General features: G+C 40.6%; 1 protein-coding gene across 2 annotated transcripts in view; it reads right to left on the bottom strand.

The window, feature by feature from the left end:
- The window catches only part of actn1 (actinin, alpha 1), a 120,402-nt gene that overhangs the window by 70,289 nt on the left and 27,300 nt on the right, over positions 1-22,813 (bottom strand). For both annotated transcript variants that reach the window (XM_043698110.1, XM_043698111.1), the window contains exons 3-5: positions 16,879-16,965; positions 11,924-12,011; positions 7,892-7,970 (exon numbers count right to left, since the gene is read on the bottom strand). In XM_043698110.1, coding sequence (XP_043554045.1) covers positions 7,892-7,970; positions 11,924-12,011; positions 16,879-16,965 — 254 coding nt within the window. The remainder of the gene's footprint in view (positions 1-7,891; positions 7,971-11,923; positions 12,012-16,878; positions 16,966-22,813) is intronic.

Genomic DNA, 22,813 nt, shown 5'->3' with positions numbered 1-22,813 from the left:
AAGTTCAAAAGCATGCAACTACATGCTGAAAGGTCAGCCCTTTAGTCAAGATGTACAGCACAGGAACATACCCTTCAATCGAACTAGTCCATGCCGACCAAATATCCCAGATTAATCTAGTCCCATTTGCCAACATTTGGCCAGCACATTGGGATTATCCAAATGTCCGCCACCTTGTTTTTCCCCGTTGCTTTGTCTTTCATTTTATTTGATTTTCTTATAATTGTTTTTATTTCCCTGTGTCTATCTCAGTTCAGATTTGGTTAACCATGGGCAGCACGGTGGCTCAGTGGTTAGCACTGCTGCCTCACAGCACCAGGGTCCCAGGTTTGATTCCGGCCTCGGGCGACTGTCTGTGTGGAGTTTGCACATTTTTCCTTTTTCATATACTGATCCAGATGCCTTTTAAATGTTATAATTGTACTAGCCTCCACCACTTCCTCTGGCAGCTCATTCCACACACTCGTCACCCTCTGTGTGAAAACGTTGCCCCTTAGGTCCTTTTTAAATCTTTCTCCTCTCACCTCAAACCTATGTCCTCTAGCTTTGGACTCCCCCATCACAGGGAAAAAACTTTGGCTATTCACCCTCTCCATGCCCCTCATAATTTTATAAATCTTTATAAAGGTCACCCCCTCAGTCTCCAACGCTCCAGGTAAAATAGTCCCAACCTATTCAGCCTCTCCCTCCAGCTCAACCCTCCAAATCCTGGCAAGATCCTTGTAAATCTTTTCTGAAACCCTTTCAATTTTCACAACATCCCGAGCAGAATTGAACACAGTATTCCAAAAGTGGCCTAACCAACGTCCTGTACCAAATACCCTGTCCACCTGCGACTCTACTTTCAAGGAACTATGAACCTGCACTCCAAGGTCTCTTTGTTCAGCCACACTCCCCAGGACCTTACCATTAGGTGAATAAGTCCTGCTTCGATTTGCCTTTCCAAAATGCAGCACCTCGCATTCATCTAAATTAAATTCCACCTACCACTCCTCAGCCCATAGACTCATCTGATTAAGGTCTTGGTGCACCCTGAGGAACCTTTTTCACGATCCTCTACACCTCCAATTTTGGTGTCATCTGCAACTTACTATATACCTCTTATGTTCACATCCTAATCATTTATATGACATATTTATACACATTACAACACTAGACTTTCCCTCTAATATCTCAAGTAACCTTAGTGTTACAAACATGTGTTTATTTCAAATTTCAAGTTAAAGTTTCATACGCTGTGTCCATGCTTTGGATTGTTATAAGGACAGTTTATAAACTGAAAGAGAGACAGAACACTGGCTAAAATTCAAGATGAATCGAATATCATTGCTGAATAACATCTCTGTGGGATGGAGGTGGTGACCCCTACAGAGACAATCTGCCAAACATGACTCCTATTTATCTAGATGGAGGATTCAAGGAGTTAATGGTAAGAACATTAAAATTAACCATGTCAGCTATTGCAATGGCTGATAGATACTGCTCACTTCATTTTGGAATGTATAACAAACATGGAGAGATATCATGCAACTGTGTGCATGTGAATGTCAGAATTTGGATTGAACAAGTCAGCACCTCACTCTCTTGCTAAAAATTCCCTCAAAAGCTTTGAGAACTACTTGTGGGTCGAGAAACCAAACAGAAAGCCTCGCTGCAGGTAAGAGGAAGATTTCAATTCAACAACATGGTCTCCAGGAGAAAACAGAATATACCAGACACTGTTGTGAAAAATGAGTCCTTTATTGGAGGACCAAACAGCTGACTGGCCAGTAAGCATAGCCCTGACCCTAACCCCTGAGTTTTTATTATTGACCTTCCTTCTTTCATCTGTGTTTCTCCTTATTCAAGTTTAACTCTAAGTGTTAACTCTCAATCTTAATACAGATACTCTGTAATTGTAGGTTTCTGCATATGTGGAGTTTGAACAGGTCAATGGTCACTGGATTATTTCAAAACATTTTCAGCATTTTAAATTTGAGGAGCTTTTAGCAATAAAATAAACTTTTGTATTCAATTCAAAAACATCTGTCTGGCTTATTTCTGAAAAGAATGGACATGGTCAAGTACATAGTGAACCTGGCTATCCAGCATTCTATTAAAAATATTCAAAAAAATCTTCTGCAATCAAACAATGAATAGGAAAAGAGCAAAACCAGATATCCCTTCCTCTCCAGATCATAACATAGGGGAACATGCTCGAATTCAAACCTCTTGTCAATCTGAACTCCAGTTTCCCATCAGGATATAATCATTTATTTTTTTAACTAGTACATGAAACAGAGATTTCACTCTTTAAAGAAAGGGAGATTCAATCAAAGAGTTCAAAATTATGAGGCATCCAGTGGATTTTCAATTGCATTAATAATTCTGGAATTGCAAACTAATCTCCGTAATGGCAATAGTGAAACTATAATCATTATCTTCCTTCCTTTGGGGAATGAAATCTGCCATCCTTATCTGGTCTGGTCTGCTTATGACTTCAGATCCATAGCAACATAATGGACTCTGAACTGCTCCCTGAAATGGCCAGTCGGGTCAAGAGCAAATCAGGAATAGGCAGTGAATGCTGGCTAAACGAGCAATAGAAGAATGAAAAATAAATCGCACGGGGAAGCAGACTTAAGACAACTGTAAAAAGAGAGAGAGGGGAGAAGATTTTTACCTAAACACCTTGATTAGTTATGATCGGGAATGCATCTCTGGGAAGTAGATCCAATAATAAATTTCAAAAAGAATTTGCATTTATACTCGGAAAGGAAAATAAATGTGAGGAAACTGTCAAAACGGTTGGGGGACAGGGACTAATTTGACAGCATTTTCATGGAACTGGCAGGATGGGCCAAATGCTTTGTTCTGTGCTGTTTATTTTCATGATTCTATAGATTAAGACTGCCTGAGCCCATTGCATGTTCTAACAAATGGAACAGGAAGTGATATGGATCTTGTGTTGAGCATTCTACCCAGGCCAGGAAAAAAAAGGTTGTGTGTTCCAAGTCGAGAGGAAATAGTTTAAGATGGTTTACAAAGTTAGTTAGTTTTCCTTTCACAAGTACTTCATCACACAGAAATATTCATTGGGAGAACTGCTAAAGAATTGAGCGCTTATTCAGCTTTTGGAATGGTTTTAGGTATTGGAAAAAAATCAATTGTATTATTAGCATCCTCAATACTTGATCTATCTTATAATCTCTTCCAACCTCTTCCATCAGGCAGAAGATACAAAAGCTTAAATATATGTAACCAACAGGTTCAAGAACAGTTTCTTCCCCACTGTTATTAGACTTCTAATTTGGACCTCTCAAATTTCAAATCTAATGTCGATCTCACTGTTTATGTGCCTTCTTTGCGACCATAACTAAATATTCCTCACTCTGTTCTATCACCAGATCACACTTCACCTGAGGAAGGAACAGTGCTTCGAAAGCTTGTGATATTAAATAAACCTATTGGACTATAACCTGGAGTCATGTGATTTCTGACTTTGTCTATCCCAGTCCAACACCGGCACCTCCACATCACAATCACTCTATGATCTTTAATGGTATGTTCTGCCAATGCTGAATGCAAAACAAACCTTTTCACTTTACTTAGATACATGTGACAATAATAAATTAAATCAATGTTTTGCTTCTGTGTATTTCTTGACTAGTGAACTTAAATTAATGACTGTCAATCCACAACACAGTAATCCAACAACTTATTTTCTACTCATTTCCAAGTAATTTGGAGTTGCAGGGACAGTGTATGATTCACTGATGTAATGGATAGTATGGGCTGTTGACAGGACGTTTTGTGCTGGCCTGTGGAAGTAGACAACTTCAGGAAGTATGAGAAGAGATTCCACATCATAAACATGCAACATCATCACACATTTCAACCAATCTTATTTTACCCCAATGGTCACCAGTTCAATTCTCTCTCTTTACATTTCCGTGTGCTAGTTTCTCTCTGCCAATATTTCATCATGACAACCGATGTTCCCAATAATAAATGACAATAATGAGCAAGGATGTAGACAACAACAGAATTTGGTACAAATCCTATGTCTGATAGTTGCTTTTGGTATCTCTAACAATAGATGCATGATCTGGACAGGTTGGATGAGTAGGCAAATCAATGGCAGGTGCAGTTTAACTTGAATAAAAGTAAACTTATTCACTTTGGAAGCAAAAACAAGGATGCGGATCACTATGTAAATGGCTGTAATTGGGAGGAATGTGCAATGGGACCAGGGTGTCCTTGTGCATCAGTCACTGAAGGTAAGCATGCAGGTGCAGCCTGTGGTAAAGACGACAAATGGTATGTTTGGTCTTCATTGCGTGAGGTATCGAGTACAGGAGCAGCGATGTGTTGTTGCAGTCATATAGTGCCTTGGTGAGGCCACACCTAGAATATTGCGTGCAGTTTTGGTCTCCTTTTCTGAGGAAGGATGTTCTTGCTCTTGAGGGAGTGCAGCTAAGGTTTACCAGGCTGATTCCGGGGATGGCAGGACTGATGTAGGAGGGAAGATTGACTAGGTTAGGATTATTTTCACTGGAGTTCAGACGAGTGAGGGGCGATCTCAGAGACTTATAAAATTCTCACAGGACTAGACAGGGCAGATGCAGGGAGGATATTCCCGATAGTGGACCCAGACCTAGGGGTCACAGTCTGAGGATTCAGGGTGGACCATTCAGGACAGAGATGAGGAGACATTTCTTCACCCAAAGAGTGGTGAGCCTGTGGAATTCATTACCACAGGAAGCAGTTGATGCCGAAACACTGAATGCATTCAAGAGGCAGCTAGATATAGCACTTGGGGTGAATGGGATCAAAAGGTTATTGGGAGAAAGCAAGATTAGACCACTGAGTTGGAGATCAGCCATGATCGTGATGAATGGTGGAGCAGGCTCAAATGCCTGAATGGCCTCCTCCTGCTCCTATGTTTTAATCTATTTCGAAACAATCGTATGTAGGACATCCCTTCAGGATTTTTAAAACTAAAATTGGTGGGTAAAATAGGGATAGTTTATCATGGCTGATCCAATTCGCAAACTCTAATACTCTAACACAATCCTCACATCTCACCATACTTCCAATATAATTTGCTTGATTCATATAAACCTATGGTCAATGCTGTTAGATGTGGGGTGTAGGTAGGAGGATGGCTCACTCTCTTGGCATTCATATTTATTGCTTAAATTTCTGTCATACTGGAGTTCACTACTTATATTTGTTTGATGCTTTCAATTACTTCATGTTCAGTTTTTCTCACCAATATCTGTTGAGTTTTCAATCCTTGGCTGGGGTTATGGAAATTAGTCTTTGCCCTGACCCCGATCGATATATGGCTCACTCTTGTGGGTTTGCTTGCTCAGTGGAGTATGGTTTCTTTGACGGTTGGGGGGTGGTTTGAAAGTTTGGAGACCAAGTTGGCAAACATAATTAGGATTAGGGAAAGTGGGAAAAGGGGTAAGAGCTGAAAGCTATGAAGTGTCCAAGTCAACTTCTTTTTTTTTGTTCTGGCCTATACACTTTATCTACAATAATTTGCAACATTGTGACTTACTTACGGACCATATTACACGGATGAGTAGGTGGAAATGACCCTCCACAACTGGGAAATCCAATAAGATATTTCTAAGTATGGGACTAAAAAGGTGTTGCACACTTAAGGATATTACTCTGATTGCTTCACAAGGGTTACGATACAATTAAGAACCTAAAGAAGCCAGTAAATTCCCTTGTAAGGCTGCACACAGGCACAAGCAAAACTGCAGATTCATTCAGAATCTGCTTCATCTGGTAAAAGTATTTGACCTTAAGCACACCTCCAGAACATAGAGATGATTCTGCTGCTACTGTGGGTTGTAGAGAACAAGACAGCTTTATATAGTCTCTTTAACATATTAAAAGAAAAGTGAAAATCAAGAGAATGGAGACACAGGTAGTGCACACTGATGCTTAAAAATAGCATCAACATTATAGATTAATTTTAAGAGCAAATTAGACCCTTTTTCTTCAAACTTCAAATCTTTGGGCTGCAATATCATAATCACAAGCCTCTCTCTCATCATTGGTCTACATGTAGAAAAGCCTCATTATTCAGGACAGCCAGTCTCCCTGAAGCTGCATGTGAATTTACAGACAGTGACCAGTGTGAATATCTGTATCAAAACAGCATTCCAACAAGACTCAGAGTCTGTTCTTGAAGACTTTGAGCATTTTATAATGTGGAAACTACATTTATCAAATGAATAATCAGAGAAAAATCATGTTTTGCTTTGGGAGCAAGTGGTTAAGAAAGTACGGTGAAGGAGTCTTCCAGCAACCCAAATAGGTCTTGGATGGTCAAGTGAGAGCTAATAAGAAGCCTCAGTTCCTCCTTATCTTTTTCTTCAGCTAAGAAAATAAACTTGCGTTTTGCAATTAAGATCAAAGCTCGCCCAGTGAAGCATAACTTTAACATTAATAATGAAACCAATAAAATTAGCAGAACAGCAAGTGTATAGAGGCTACTTACTTGGTTAATTAATTTACAGAGTCAACCATCCAGTATTGTTGACAAATGTCACCCTACATTATCCCCACAATTTGACTGCTAAAGAATGAAGAAAAAAATTAACCGGCCTAGTTGAAATGGGGTAGGGAAATTTCCATTGATAAAAGTTCTGCTTTAACATATAACAATCAAGAACACCTTCTTATTTAAGTTTGCAGTTTCATTCCATTTGTTCCCTTCACCTGCCCTTTTCAACTGCACCAGTATTCCCACCTTCCGTCCCAATCACATCTGCTTTAAGCTGCAAAGCATCGGAACATTGGACAGTAGAATCATACAATCCCTACAGTGTGAAGGCAGGCCATTTGGCCCATCGGATCCACATCGTACCTTCAAACAGCGTTGTTGTCTCTCCCCCCCCCCAACCTATCCCTGTAACCCTGCATTTTGTTGAGGCTAAGCCACCTCGTCTGTACATCCCTGGACACTATGGGAAATTTAGCATGGCCAATCCACCTAACCTGCACATCTTTGGATTGTGGGGTGAAACCAGCGCACCTGCAGGCACAAGGAGAACTACAAATTCTGCACAGACATTGCCAGAAGGTGGAATCGAACCTGAGTCCCTGGCTCTGAGAGCCACCATGACTTCCCAGACACAGGACACACCACAACTTAGACTTTCCATGTCCTCGCTGCTGCTGCTATTGATTGGGACCCCAACTCCCCAGGATGAGGGGAGAAGGTTGTTCACACATGATGTAAACACGGCCTTCAACAAATAAGCCAGGAAAGAGCCGTGCAAGGCAGAAAGTCGTGATCCACAAGTCTAGGACAGTTTCTGATCATCTTTACAAGCAAATTCTCAATTCTAGCCCAGGAGGAAAAGGATATTAAGCAGCAGTAAAATGGTAGGCATTGCCAATGTTACCAATCGTGGCTGAACAATACAGGCCTGGGAGAACAATTCTTCCCATTCAATTCAGAACAACCCCCTTGTCAGAAACATTTTTTGAAACTTAACATATTACACAGAAATGGAAAGTTTTGTTGCCCTGGGATTTACAGATAATGTGTCAATGGACGTATACAGGAAAATAAAACAGAGCTGGTTCTGCTATAACACGTGATTCTTCAACATGAATTGGCTTTAATGCGATTGAAGAATTTAGACTGTTATTTGTAAAACATAAACTTTCCTTACCTGTACTGGCTATAATGTAATTCTGATCCCATTAATTTAAATGGCATGGCTATTGCCCAATTTTCTTATAACACAAGATTGTGCGAGAACAGAACTAATCACATTATATCAGACCTGGCTTGTATTTAGATCGAGGATCGAACTACACAAATTTATTCATTTGCACAACAAATTCATACAAGAATGGAGGAAAAAGGGTGCCAAACCTTTCGCAGCTTTGCATAGTCAATGAGCTCTGGTCGGTGTCTATGGATAAGTGCACAGAATCCAAGGCCATCCTTCCAACTAGAAACAGAGAATAAAAAAAGGAAAGAAAATTGTACTACCATTAATTGGGTCACCTGTTGTGTGACATGAATCCAAAGCCCCGGTTGAGGCCTCCCCATTGCATGTGACACACACACACACACACACACACACATACACGCAGATTCTCTGTCATACACTCCCACACACACCTTCTGACAGACTTGATTTGGAGATGCTGGTTTTGGACTGGGGTGTACAATGTTAAAAATCACACAACACCAGGTTATAGTCCAACAGGTTTAATTGGAAGCACACTAGCTTTTGAAGCGACGCTCCTTCATCAGGTGATAGTGACTATCACCTGATGAGGGAGCATTGCTCCGAAAGCTAGTGTGCTTCCAATTAAACCTGTTGGACTATAACCTGGTGTTGTGTGATTTTTAACATCTGACAGACTTATACTCCTTTACACTCCATACATACACATACTCTCTGAAAGGCACTCATAACCCCCACCACCACCCCCACCCCACATAGGTTTGTGGGGTGAATTCGTACTTGCAGAATTACATTTTATTTTGCTCAAAAACTGCATGAATCCATGCAAGATTCTGTAAATTTGTTTTTTTAGGTTAGAATCAGTCTGATCATTGTGGCACAGAGTCTCACACAGGGCACCTCACACCTTCAACGCGTTATCTGGGCTGACATGACACTAATTGTTAAAGTTCACTTGAGAAAGTAACCTTTAAAAAAGTTTTGTGATTAACATGTGAAAGAACTGAAAAAGACATGGTCATTCTAAAAGATGAGACACTTAAACAATCCAGGTCTTTTTCAATATATAATTTTAGTTACATCACACTGTAAACTTTTGCTTTTAAGTTCTGTGCCTTACAATCTTATAATCCTCAACCACCTGATGAAGGAGCGTCGCTCCGAAAGCTAATGCTTCCAAAACCTGTTGGACTATAACCTGGTGTTGTGTGATTTTTAACTTTGTACTGCCATTAACATTTTCTCAAATTGCACATGTCAACTTCAGATTCCAACTCTGCTTTGAAACTGCTTGAAATAGCATGGCACAATGAAGCCCCATAATCAGAAAACACTGCCACATTCCTCAGCCATATCCACCTTCCTCCGGTGTTGTTCTAAACTGCTCGCTGCTCCTTAGCGTCAATCTGATAGACCTGCATCTCTGTGGTGCTAAGTTGAGTCCAAACAAGTACTTTAACAATTAAAATAGAAACTCTGACGTGGGATTTAACTTCAAAAGGGGCATAATTTTAAGAGCTAGGGCTCCAGCAAGTTCACTGGGAGGATTACTTCTAGATCCATTAGCAATATTTACATCAAAACAAAGAACACTTTGGACTGAAATCAGGGAGTATTTAACGCAAAACACAACAAAAGTCTGGAATTCTCTCATCCAAAAAGGATGGTGAGAAAATTTGTTCTTTCAAGACAGAACGACAAATTTGTTAAATAAGGTTTTCACAGGATATGGAACAAAGACAAGTGAAGAGAGTTGGGCTACAGATTAACCATGATTTAAATGAAGGGAGAGGCAGGCATAAAGGACTGGGAGGCATGGTGGCTTAGTTGTTAGCACTGATGCTTCACAGAGCCAGGGACCCGGATTCAGTTCCACCCTTGGGCAACTGTCTGCATGGTTTTCTATCAGATGCTCCAGTTTCTCCCCATAGTTCAAAGATGTGCAGGTTAGGTGGATTGGCTGTGTTAAATTGCCCATAGTGTTCAGGGATGTGCAGGTTAGATGCATTAATCAGGGGTAAATATAGGGTGGGGTAATGGGTATGGGTGAGTCGCTCTTCGGAGGGTTAGTGTGGACTCGTTGGGCCAAAGAGCCCGTTTCCACACTGTAGGGATTCGATGATTCATGCAAGGATGATGCATCAATGCTGCTGGTTCCCAACGCATTGGCCAGAAGAAACTGGCAATTCCTATTAACTCGGTGGATCCAATAAGCTGACTGCACAGAAAACTAGGATTAAAAATTAACAAGGTTTAAAGCTGCTGCTTTTTGGGAACATTGCAAATTTGCTGTGAGGGTTCCTTTCACATCCATCAGCAACAGTGTGGCACTTACATCAAAACAAATCAAGAGGTGACTGGCAATAGTCTGTGAGTTCAAAATTGTCAGTGATGCTCTTGAGCTACTTCCAAGGCTAGACTTGGAGTCCCAGCCTTCAATGCTATTACTTTGGAATGCCACTGTCAAATCCTAAATGTAACCTTTTCACTTCCTGGACCATTATCCCAAAACATCAGTGGTATTACACCCTTATCTAACTTGATTTCAAATTTTCAGTTCTTTAAGAGGGGGGGGGGGGTTCAGGCAATGTGCAAGGGGTTGCTATGCAGATCATGGCTTTCTAAAGAGGCTTTAGTACTAGCCTGTTATAACACAGGCTCAGCTTTAACTGCAGCAATGCTTCCAATTCTGGGTAGCACATTTAGGAAGGGTATAAAGGGTTTGTAGATGGTGCAGTAAGGAATTAAAAAGAGTCGATAATATGAGGAAAGACTTTATTTAATGCAGTGAGTGGTTAGCATTTGGAAAATACTGCCTTAGGTTGTGATGGAGATAGACTCAATTGTGGCTTTCAAAATGGAATTGAATGAGCACTTGAAGAGGTAAATACATTGCCAAGGATAGCAAAGCGGTACTAGCTAAGTTGCTCTTGTGGAGAGCAGGCAAGGACACAACAAAGCGAATGGTCTCTGTGAGCAATTACCACTTTAAGGCACAAGTCAGGGAAGATGAGGTGCAATACGTGACAAGCTGTGTTAGCATATACTCTATGACCCCACCAGTCATCTTATAACAACCTCACAGGCGATGAAGATCCATTTCATATTAAAATAACATTTAGTAGAGCAGCTAGCTAGCTTGTTTGGCCTATGTTTGGCTCAGAATGATGCCAACAGCATGAGGCTCGATTCTCGGTCTGCCTGAGATAAGCCTGCTTCCTGAGAGTGGAAGGCCAATCATCATGGCCAAATACTTACAATAAAAATACTCAGATTATAGCCTCAGCAGATAGGGGGCTAAGGGCCTGCCTTTATTCAGGGTGCACATGGATCAAGGAGGAAGATGACCTAATACATAATATTGAAATAAAACTAAATTAATAAATTTGAATTCCCAAATTCCTGATGGAATGGCACTGGCAGATCAGGAGGTGGTCACCATCCAGGTGGCTGGATAGACACCAGAGGAAAAACTATTTATTGGCAATAGGAATAAAAAAAGAGACTCTTAATCCAACCTGATGGGTGTCAATTTGCTGATTGTGGCGGTATGCCATGTGCTTGACATAAGAAGTTATGACTTGACTTTCACCAGGTGATATTTTAGCTTACCTCAATAAGTTCACCATCTCTCTAAAAGTGCATTTTAAAAATTGCTTTGTTGCTGCAAAATATTACTTTTTATGACGGGAAATGTTAACTTTACTCAGATCTCACAGCCAGGCACAGCAAGGCTCCTTGAAGGTGAATATGACATTGCTGCATTCCAGGGTCATAACACCAACAATGGGTTGAAAATACACAAGCAGACAGTGCTATATAGAGACATGACAGTTAGGGAATCATCACATTATTAACATGAAGGGCAAGAACTTAAAAACATTAACTTTTTGCTGTAGGTTCCCAAAGATAAAAGTAACAAGCACAGTGGCCAAACAATTTTCAAAAGTAGGTTGCACAGCAACAATTGTCTCGTAATTCCTGGAAGACCCAGGATCATCCTCTCAATGATCCTCAATCAATGCTCATGGTGGAAACTGCAGCTGAGAGTGAGTGAGACTATGCGAGAGGATGAGAGCACCATTGTTTCGCGATAAGCATTATGTTAACTCAGAGGGCTTGAACGTAACATAGCATTTCCATCTGAAATAGGCAGTCTTTAAATTCCAGCTGAAATCGTAACAAAGAGAGATCTTCTTAGATGGGGTTACCTGATGTGGAAGTTCTGAATGTTTACATTCTTGTAAGGAGCTGTCTTGCGTTGACACCATAGGAGGAGCCCTTCCTTTGCAGATGTCTCTGTGAAAACCAAAGGCAATCTTAAGAACAATGCATGACTGTGTAAGGTTAGAGGGCTAACATTCACCAGCTGGTTCTAAGCATAGACCTGCAGTTGGGGATACAAGCTCACAAAGCATTGAAGACAGCACCTTACATTAATAAGCCTTTAAAAACTCATGGAATTAGAAGTTTTATTATATTGAGCAGTATACAAAACCCAAATGGTAACAGTGAGATACCATGAAATTTCTAAAACTGCAGTACAGTACTTTGCATAGTAGTAGGCTTTATATTTATGAAGGACGTTCGAGGTTTCTAAAATAGTTCAATAGAGATTTATTAGGATACTGTCTGGAACAAAGAAGCATGCTCCATTTGAATACAGAGACCTTGGGGTGCAGGTTCATAGTTCCTTGAAGTTGGAGTTGCAAGTCTTCAGGGTAATGAAGAAAGCACTTGGTACATTTGCCTTTATTGGTTAGTGTGTTGAGTGTCGGAGTTGGGAGGTCATGTTGTAGCTGTACAGGACATTGGTGAGAACTTTTGGAAGAGAACTTTTGGTGAGAACAGCATACAATTCTGGTCTCCTTGTCTAAGGAAGGATGTTGTGAAATTTGAAAAGGCGCAAGTAAGATTTACAAGAATATTGCCAGGGTTGGAGGGTTGAGTTATGGGGACAGGCTGAGGCTATTGTTCCTGGAGCAGAGGCTGAGAAGTGATGTTATAGAGGTTTATAAAAATCAGGAGGAGCACGGACAGGATGAATAGCCAAGTTCTTTTTACCAGGTTAGGGGAATCCAAAACTAGACTGCATAGGTTTAGGGTGAGAGGGGAAAGGTATAAAAAGGGATGTGAAGGGTAACATTTTCATGCAGAGGGTGGTGTGTGTGTGGAATGAGCTGCCAGAGGAACTGATGGAGGCTGGTACAATTACAACATTTTAAAGGCATCTGAATGGGTATATGAATATGAAGGGTTTAGAGGGAAAAAGGCCAAGTGCTGGCAAACAGCACCAGATTAGTTTAGGATATGTGGTCAGCATGGACGAGTTGGACCAAAGGATCGGTCTCCATGCTGTAAAACTCTGACTCTAAAATTGCATGGAGGCGTGATTGAAAGTTTATAAATAACAGAATGGGACAGAAAGATAGAGGCAGAGTATTTCCAGTTGCTGAGGGAACCTGGAATAACACTGTTCAAACAAAGACAGAGAAACCTTGTAACATAGGGAGTTGAGAGACTATGGAAGTCACTTCCAGGGTTAGCGGTTGAAGCAAATACAATGTCAATGATTAAAATTAGATTGGATAAAGGTGATGTGAGCTTCTTGTTTGTGGGGAGAGTAAACACTTACACAAGCTAGTTGGGACAAATAGACAAGATGAAAGTCACTTGATCATTCAGCAATACACCAGTTCTGTATGGGGGTGACATGTTACCAAATGTGTACTCATCAGGACAAAAACACCAAATTGCAACAATTACAACAGTTTATACTACAGGAGAAAAACGTTGTGTTATAACTTTCATGTATTTCAACAGGCGTCTGTTAAAAATCACATTTCCATTGGCAATCACAGTTTCAAAATGCATCTGCCCTTCAACTCCTTCCTGGATGTTCAAACTAATACCAGGTTTTGATGCTAACATCAATGGGGGATGGTGGTGGTGGGATGGTTGTGGTGGTGGTGGTGGTTGAGCAGTCAATGCTTGACATTGCTAGCAATCACAAATGAGTTCTACTAAAACAGATCAGTTTTTTCTCCTGTTCAAGGAAGTAGCAAGGGAAGGAGGTTAAGTACAGCATTATGGACAGACCGATTTTAAATCCAACAGAAGCAAATTTCCAGACATAACCTATCACTAAATGTGATGTCAGAGCCTTGGAAATACAAATCCATGTATAATTGGATACTGGTGTATGACCAAAAAGGGAGACATTTTGCTGAAGATTTTCATCATGCTGTCTTCAGGACACAAACACAAGAATGCCAAATTTCAAATGATCACAACAATTATTACCACAGGAGAAGATAATGTTGATTGATTGACATGTCTGCTCTGATTGGCTGAGGTGTTGTTAAGCAGAAAGCAATAAGGGTGCATGGTTCCAAATTCCTGACCTTCTGTGTGCTAAACATTACACCAACAACCATTGTAACATTCTAATTCAGCTCATAATGGGGCTTATTCACACTTGCTAGAAGTAACACCCATTCATACACAGGAACTCATTCCCTGCAAACAAAAGGAATGTGTTCCAGTCTTGTGGCATTTTTTGAATTACGTAGGAGCCTGGGGAAGCCACAGTTCCTGGATATTTTCTCCATGCCAACACTTAGGTGAGTCAAAATAGTCTTGCCAACCAATCCAAACATTTCTTTCCTGTGGTATAAACTGTTGAAACTGTTTGTGAAATTTGGCCTCTTGTATTAGGCCTGATGAATACATGATGAAATGCGTTAACAATATGTTTCTGTTCAGAAATACTCCTTTCTAGATACCCTCTGTTTGTGTTATGAATACTGTCAGTTGAGTACATATATGTCCTTGCTCTAATTGTGATTAAGAACAGCAGCAACTAATTGGTTAGAGATTAGGGCACATATATTAGATCCAGTCTGGGACTCATGGCACAGCTATAGCGCCCCTAACCTTTGAGCCTGAAGTCCCAGGTTCAAGTCTCACCTGCTCCAGTGGCATGTCACAACACGTTCATTACCATATTTTATAAGAACTAGCTTCCACTCAAGTGAGGCTAATTTGTGGAATTGAAAAGCAGTCTGCATATGCGTTGCACTGGATATTGCAAATAAGCAATGTAGAAGACAGAATGGATCCTGACCGACTTAACATTGTTATGGACCAAACCAGACACTCTTTCCCTCCACTTCCCCCCACCAAATATCTTAAGAAGGTAGCCTACCCCTAACATTTTCTTATTTTAAAGGCAAATGTAAAGTATGGTGTTACAGATGTAATTCCACTGGTCAAACTACTCAATGTTAAGCAAAACATATTCAAATGTTATTCAAATACTCTAGTTAAATTACCACAAAATAAAGAAGAACACAGAATAACTTAACTCTATTGGAAAACATAACAGAAAAAAAAAGTGCAGTAACGGTTACTAATTAACTGTTCCAAATCAGTAACAGTCCATAAACACACTACTTGGCAAAAAACACAATGTGAGAAACCAATGGTCTCACACGCATCCCACCAGAAAGACAGAAAAAAAATCAAGCAAAAATCAGAGGGGCAGCCAGGAGACATTTACGGCAGCTTCCAAACCTGTTGAGACTCCAACTGTTTAAATCAGTAGAAACCCAGATATGAGAGAGCTGGCCTCACCCAGCCAGGCTGCTCTTATTGTTCCAACTTATATTTTAAAAAACACCTAAGGCTTCACCAGCTATTTATGTTACCATCGACTGCTCGGTCCCTCTAATTCAATCTCGCTCCTAAAAGAAACCAGGACAAAGTACACCCTTAAAGCCTAAGTGCTCTCACAACACGTTCCAATTCAGATGGAAAACTATACTCCTAGTCGTGCAGGAAGATGTAGGGGCACTACAGGATGCAGGGAATATTATGCCTTTTCTCCTTTACATTGCTAAAAGGACATTCAAACAGTCAAATCAAGACCTGTCCTTTCAGGACTCATAAATGGACCAGATTTGTTTAGATGGCATAACTATTCCACATTGAAGATAGAGAACTAGAGTGGCATTCAGTAGTAGGAAAGGTGCCAATCACCACTCAGCAGAACAATCAACAGTTCTTGAATGGTCATCATTACTTATTTTAAAGGAGTAGCAACTGGTCCAAGTGTGAGGCCTACTTGAGAAAGAGATGACTTGCCAAGCTCCAACATGTAGCTATAATTGGATACAATAATTGGGAGAGATAGGTTCATTTATTGGCATTAAAAAACATAATCTGCATGTTAAAGTAATTATGTGACAGGGCAAGGTTCTTGGCACGGCAATTTGAATCTCAGAATATGAATATTCAAAGCAATCTTGCTCATCAGAACCTCATAATAATGATTACATTAGAGTTGATTTTCTGTGGCTGCTTTTAAAATGCACAAGAAAGTTGACTTCAAGGGTTAAGGTTAGGCTTAAAAGGAAATGATTTTAGCAATGGGTACCAATTGGTACTCAATTAGGAGCACTCCATCATTTATTTTAACTTTCCTCACCATCCATTTTATCCCAATGATTGTGGGGATAATAAGGGAAATGTTTATTTATTCTCCCAATGGGGAGGGACAGGGGAAAGAGGAGAAATAATAATTTTATTAGGATAAAGCTCCTCTATTGAGTTGCGTGTATTTTCAGCTGAAATGACAGAAAACAATCGTAAATACAACTTACTTAATTCATGACAGCAACATTGTACAAAAATAAGTCAACTGCAATTAGTTGGTAACCATGAATAGAGCTGATTATGTTTCACATCTGTTAACTATATCAACAGTGGGTTAGGAGTTTTCTAGCCAACAGCCTGTAAAAATATCTGCTTATCCCCAGTCCCCCGCCTTTAAAATAAAAGATGAACAGGCTTCAATGTTTAAGGTCCAACATTACAACCATAGAAGAAAGCTAAGTTTTTATTTGCCATGGGATACTAAAGGATTTCAAGATAATTCGATGAGTCATAGAGATGCATATTTGGAAACAGACCCTTTGGTCCAACTCGTCCATGCTGACCAGATATCCTAACCTAATCTAGTCCCATTTGCCAGCACTTGGCCTGTATCCCTCTAAACCCTTCCTATTCAGATACCCATCCAGATGCCTTTTAAATGTTGTTATTGTACCAGCCTCAACCACTTCCTCTGACAACTCATTCCATACACGCAGCAGAACCTACTTACCTTCCACAGAGATATCCTGGATGGCAAATCGAAGGATGATTGTCCAGATCATGCCAAGTGTCATCTTCGCATTTCCATCCACAATTTCTGCAAAGAGAAAATTGTTTAACAAATAGTCTCAAACAGCTTTTTTATTCCCCTAAACATTTTTATCCAAAACCTTGTGTCAGGCATTGCTCCCATTTCCCAACAAAAGTAAACAAGTATGCAATTCTTCAACTCAAGCAAAAAGCGTCCCGATGTCAAAATTTGAAGTTCAAAACTGGTGTGCATTCAAGCTAACCCCACATTTGCACATTTCCTTGCATTGAAAAACAGGGCTACAAATCAAAAGCTGTACTAGAAATAATTCAAACAGTTAAAACATTGAAACAGAGAATAGGAGCGGGAGTAGGCCATTTGACTGTTCTGACATGCAACATGATCACGGGTGATTGTCCAACTCTGTAGGCAGTAACCAAATCAAATTGCTGGAAAAGCTCAGCAGGTCTGACAGCATCCATGGAAAGAAAGTGGAGTTAATGTTTCAGGTCCAGTCTACATTCAGAAATGTAGTATTAAGAGAGATTAGATCAATTCGGACTATATTAACTGCAGATTAGAAAAATGAGGGGGAATCTCCTAGAAATCCAGGACTAGACGGGATAAACGCAGGATGTAGGTTTGCAATGACTGACTGGGGAAACTCAAACCAGGGCCTCACAGCCCCAGCACAGGGGTTGACTATTGAGGACTGAACCATGGAGAAATTTCTTCACTCAGCGAGCGCTGAGCCTGTGGAATTCACACAAAGCAGGTGAAGTCAAAATGTTGACTAGTTTAGAGAATAAGTTAGTTCTAGTTCTTGGGGCTAAAGGGTATGGGGATAAAGCAGGATGCAGAAGACCAAAGAACTGCAGATACTGGAGCTCAGAAACAAATCAGAAGTTGCTGGAAAAGCTCAGCAGGTCTGACAGCATCCATGGAAGGAAAGTGGAGTTAATGTTTCAGTCCATTCTCCACTGAATTAACGCCACTTTCTTTCCATGGATGCAGTCAGACATGCTGAGCTTTTCCAGCAATTTGAAGAAACTTCTCCATGGTTCAGTCCTCAATAGTCGACCCCTATGCTGGGGCTGAGAGGTCCTGGTTCGGGATCCCCCAGTCAGTCATTACGAACATACATCCTGCATTTATCCTGTCTAGTCTTGGATTGCTAGGAGATTTCCCCCTCATTTCTCTAATCTGCAATTAATATAGTCTGAATTGATCCAATCTCTCTCAATACGACATGCCTGCAGTCCCATGAATCAATCAGTCTGGTAAACCTGCATTGCACTCCCTTCATAGCCAGAACATTCTTCCTCAAATAAGATGACTAAAAAGACACACAACACAAACAGAAAGTGGGACATAACACCAGCGCTTCACTGGAGGCTCACTGATGATGTTCCCGAGCATGGTGATGAAAGGTCTGAAAATAAACCTTCCAGCTCAGCAAGCAAACTTACATCAAGAACCTCAACGAGCTATAAATCTTCTCCAAGCTTGTGACCTCAGCACTCTCCAGGTGTGGTCTCACCAAGGCCCTGTACAATTGCAGTAAGACATCCCTACTCCTGTACTGGAATGCTCCCACTATTAAGGCCAACATATTTTCGTTCTGCACCACCTGCTGCTATCAGAGCGGATAACCTCACATTATAAGTCACTTGCCGTGCATTTGCCCACTCATTCAACTTGTATAAACCGCACTGAAAAGAATGATTTAACAGTGAGGGAATAAAAAGAGAGAGTTTTATTTTGTTGCACTTTACAATGTACAGTGGAGAACAATATTCCCTCTAATCCTCCCTGCTGCTGTGTGGACCTTGCCAGTAGCTGCAAGGCTGCATAGCTTAGAGGGAACGTTGGCTCACCTCTGAGTTATTAAAAGGTAAAGAAAGATATTAATCTATTACAGAAGTGAGTATATACTTGAAAAGGAGAAATCTTCAGAACTATGTGGAAGTATTGGGGGCAGGGGTTGGGTGACAGTCATTGGAGCAAATTATTTGAATAGACCTTTCAAGGAGCCAGGTATGATAGGTTAGATATTCTTTATTGAAAAGTTTTAATGATTGGCAGTTTGTTTAGGTGAAAAAAAAATGTGTCACTGTATTGAATGGCAGAGGGGAAAAAATAGTTATAAAGCTCAACAACAGGTTTTTCCAATAAATCCAATGATTGAACTCCCAATAGGGCCAGTTAGCTCCATTGGGTAGGTGGCTAGCATGTAGAATAACATCAACATTACAAATTTATTTCCTGCATCAATTGAGGTAGGTGCATGTCCTCACCCTCCTTCTCACATTATAGCATCAGTCATGATGAGCAAGCCTCAGTCAATGAAGAAACTATATAAAGAGAGAGAGATTCAACTTTATAGTGATAAATCAGGATAAACAGAACGGCAACTTTTGAGGTTTTTTTTAAAATGAGGAGAAGGCGGGAGAACGGGAATGAGAAACTTATCAGCCATGAATGAATAGCAGAGCGAATTCGTCGGGCTGAATGGCCTAATTTCTGCTTCTGTCTTGCCTTATGGTCTTATTTTTTTCCCCAGGGGTCCCCACAGATCAAAGGCTGAAATAGGTTGGTCATTTAAGTGGGGTGTATGTAAGAGCAGGTTAGAGACTGGGAATTCTGTGGCATAAAGTTACCTCGGGATTGCCCAAAACTGTTCACAATTCAAGTCAGGACCGTGATGGAATACTCTCTACTTGCCTGGGTGAGTGAAGCTTCAAAACCTAAGCTCAATATCATTCAGCACAAAGCAGCCTATTGGATTGGCATTTTATCCAGCACTTTAAACATTCACTCATTCCACGACCGGTGCACAGTGGCAGTGCTGTGTAACAGCTACAAGATGCACTGTAGGAGTTTAAGGTCCCTTTAACTATGCCTTCCAAACATGCAAACTCTACAACACAGAAGGACACTCGCAGCACGTATATTTGAACAGTACCACCTGCAAGTCCCCACCACCATCATGACTTGGAAATACATATTTTTCCTTTGCTTCATCAAAATCCTTGAACTTTTTAATACCACCACATAGACTGCAACAGTTCAAGTTTATGGGTGGCACAGTGGTTAGCACTGCTGCCTCACAGCGCCAGAGACCCGGGTTCAATTCCCACCTCAGGCGACTCTGTGTAGTTTGCACATTCTCCCTGTGTCTGCGTGGGTTTCCTCCAGGTGCTCCGGTTTCCTCCCACCGTCCAGAAATGTGCAGGTTAGGTGAATTGGCCATGTTAAATTGCCGATAGTGTTAGGTGCAGGGGTAAATGTAGGGGAATGGGTCTGGGTGGGTTCCACTTCGGCAAGTCTGTGTGGACTTGTTGGGCCGAAGGGCCTGTTTCCACACTCAGTAATCTAATCTTAAAAAAAAGAAGACAGCTCATCAACACCTTCTCAAGGACAATTATGATAAGCAATAAATGCTGAATATGCTAGTGTTGTCCATATTCAATTAAAAGCAATTACATTCAGTGACAAGCTCTGATATCAAACTGGATTTTCACTCTCAATATTCCAATACTGCAGCCAGTATGCACATGTAAAAACTGTTCCTGATCTTACTTAAGCTTGCTGATTGCAGCAGGGTTGGAATAATTAGCCCCAATACCCCTATGTTACAGTGAAGGAAGTAGTCAAGATTCCTCGTCTTGACTAGGCTCCATTACGCCTCAGTGTCCTTGTGAAGAGAAGGTAAAGGCTGGCCTGGGCTCAGCGCTCTGGCTATGCCCTTAAACAGCCTATTGACATTCACTGATTAAAACAAAAACTTGGATAAGAGGAGGAGAAAGATTGTAGTGTGTTACTGGTCTCCATGGAACTAGCTTCCAAAGTGAGCCAGCACCTTCAGGAAAGGGAAAGGGTGGGGATAGGAAGCACAAAGACATCTTACTCATCAAAAAACTACTGCAAATGCCCAGTCCTGACAGTCACAGGATTTCTTCAGCACGAAATGAATAGCAAACCGACTGATTGCTATCTAAATCCTGCAGATTGTAAATAAACGGGAATCATCCTGTTGGCATTTGGCTGCTTTTTGAGGCAAAGCTGCTGATGTAAACGGCTTACAACCGAATCGGTCTACTCTCACCCACACCTGTCTGCAACCACAGACTACCATCTTGAACAAACAGACTCAAGATGGATGCACAGACTGAGGTCATCTGCTCATCTGTTCCAAACAAAAACACTGCAGTCCTTTGCCCCCAGCATCACAGCATCCAAGAGACCTTTAAATGTGAAAGTTTCTTATCTTTCTTGGCTCCATCCCATGTGTTTTGTGACATCATTCCCAAACATGTGGGTTTTTTTTTTAAGAAAAGAAAGATCAGCTTGAACCTACAAAAAACAACCTATCTACAAGCATAGTGTACCATTTCAATGCTGCATGTTTTTTGAATGCATCCTCATTTTCAATAACACATCCTGGCCTAGATTTTCCTCTCAGCAGCAAAGCTGCTTCGAAGGAGTCCATTCTGGCCTTGTCCATAAGACTGCAGCGTGAACTTGTTCACTAGCTGCAGTATAGCTCCAGCACAAACTCCCCACTCCAAGGCCTACCACTGAGCTCAGTTATACTCTCATCTGACTCCACTGGAAGTCACACCTCTTGAAGTCAAGCATTCAGCCAACATTCAGCTTGGTGCATTATATCGCCTTTTACTCATTCTGAACTTATTAAAGTACTTGAAAGTTTTAAGTGTTCAAAAATTCTTGTAGACTTTTTAACTGCTTGCAAAGACTTTGAAAATCTTTAAAAATTCTTCAACAAACCAATGTGTCACGCAGCAAACTGGCTGTGCAAACCAACTTACTGAGTGCTAACCAAAACTTGCCATAATATTATACAAAAACTGAAATGGCTGGAGAAACTCAAGCAGGTCTAGCAGCATCTGTGTGAAGAAAGCATAGTTAATGTTTTTTGAGTCAGATGACTCTTCATCAGAACAGTTCTGATGAAACTATTTCCCTCGAAATGTTACCTCTGCTTTCACCCCACAGATGCTGCTAAACCTGCTGGAGTTTCTCCAGCCATTTCAGATCTCCAGCAATCAGTTCTTTGGTTTTATGTCAAGACATTGTTGGTAATCAATATACAATCCTAGCCACAATCAGTTCAGTTTGTTCTAATGATGACAACTAGATAAACAAATCCTTTATTAAACCAGGAAACAGAAAAACAGACTCTTCCAATAGCAGCAGAGTCAAATCCGATGACCTGACAGTTAGTGAGTCATTTGTATGATATACTATTATGTTAACTGGTGAAGATGGTTTCCCAATGAAGCTTTGCTGCAGGTCACCGCTACATGACAAACATTGAACACAAACGAAATGTACTTCTCTGCCTTTTCCTTCATTCATCATGCTCAGTATAAAAGGCTCTGTATATTGACAAATCAAGTCCAGTCCTGTCTCCATCATCCATAGATGGTCTGTCAAATGCATCACTGTCTGTCAGTCCCAGTCAACTATATGCTATTATTCACTGAATGCTCTTAAATCCATGCAGCTATTTAAATATATTTTTATGATAGCACTATTCCAACACTGAATTATCACAAGAGCTTTGAATGATTTTCTTTTCAATTTGGACTTTTATACATTTTCCATTTACAATGAATCACTCAACTCAAAGTAAACTTCATTTTAAATGCAGATCAGCAGATTTCCGTTGCAAAATATAAATGGTTCCTTTCTAAATGTCCTAACAAAAATGCAAATATAATCCCCAAATTGCACACAAAATTAATTATTTTTAAAAAATTGAGCAACGAAAGGACATGCTTCAACTGCTTCCAAATCGGAAGATAACAGAATCAGGAATAAAATGCTTATTTGTAGTTAATTTTCTTGAAATGCAGGGGGCTGAGGAATTGCAAGTGTATCACAACAT

This window comes from Chiloscyllium plagiosum, chromosome 10 (assembly GCF_004010195.1).
Source record: "Chiloscyllium plagiosum isolate BGI_BamShark_2017 chromosome 10, ASM401019v2, whole genome shotgun sequence".
NCBI lineage: Eukaryota > Metazoa > Chordata > Chondrichthyes > Orectolobiformes > Hemiscylliidae > Chiloscyllium > Chiloscyllium plagiosum.
The sequence above is the reverse complement of the archived record's forward strand: the minus strand, read 5'-3'. Positions and strand labels throughout refer to the sequence as shown.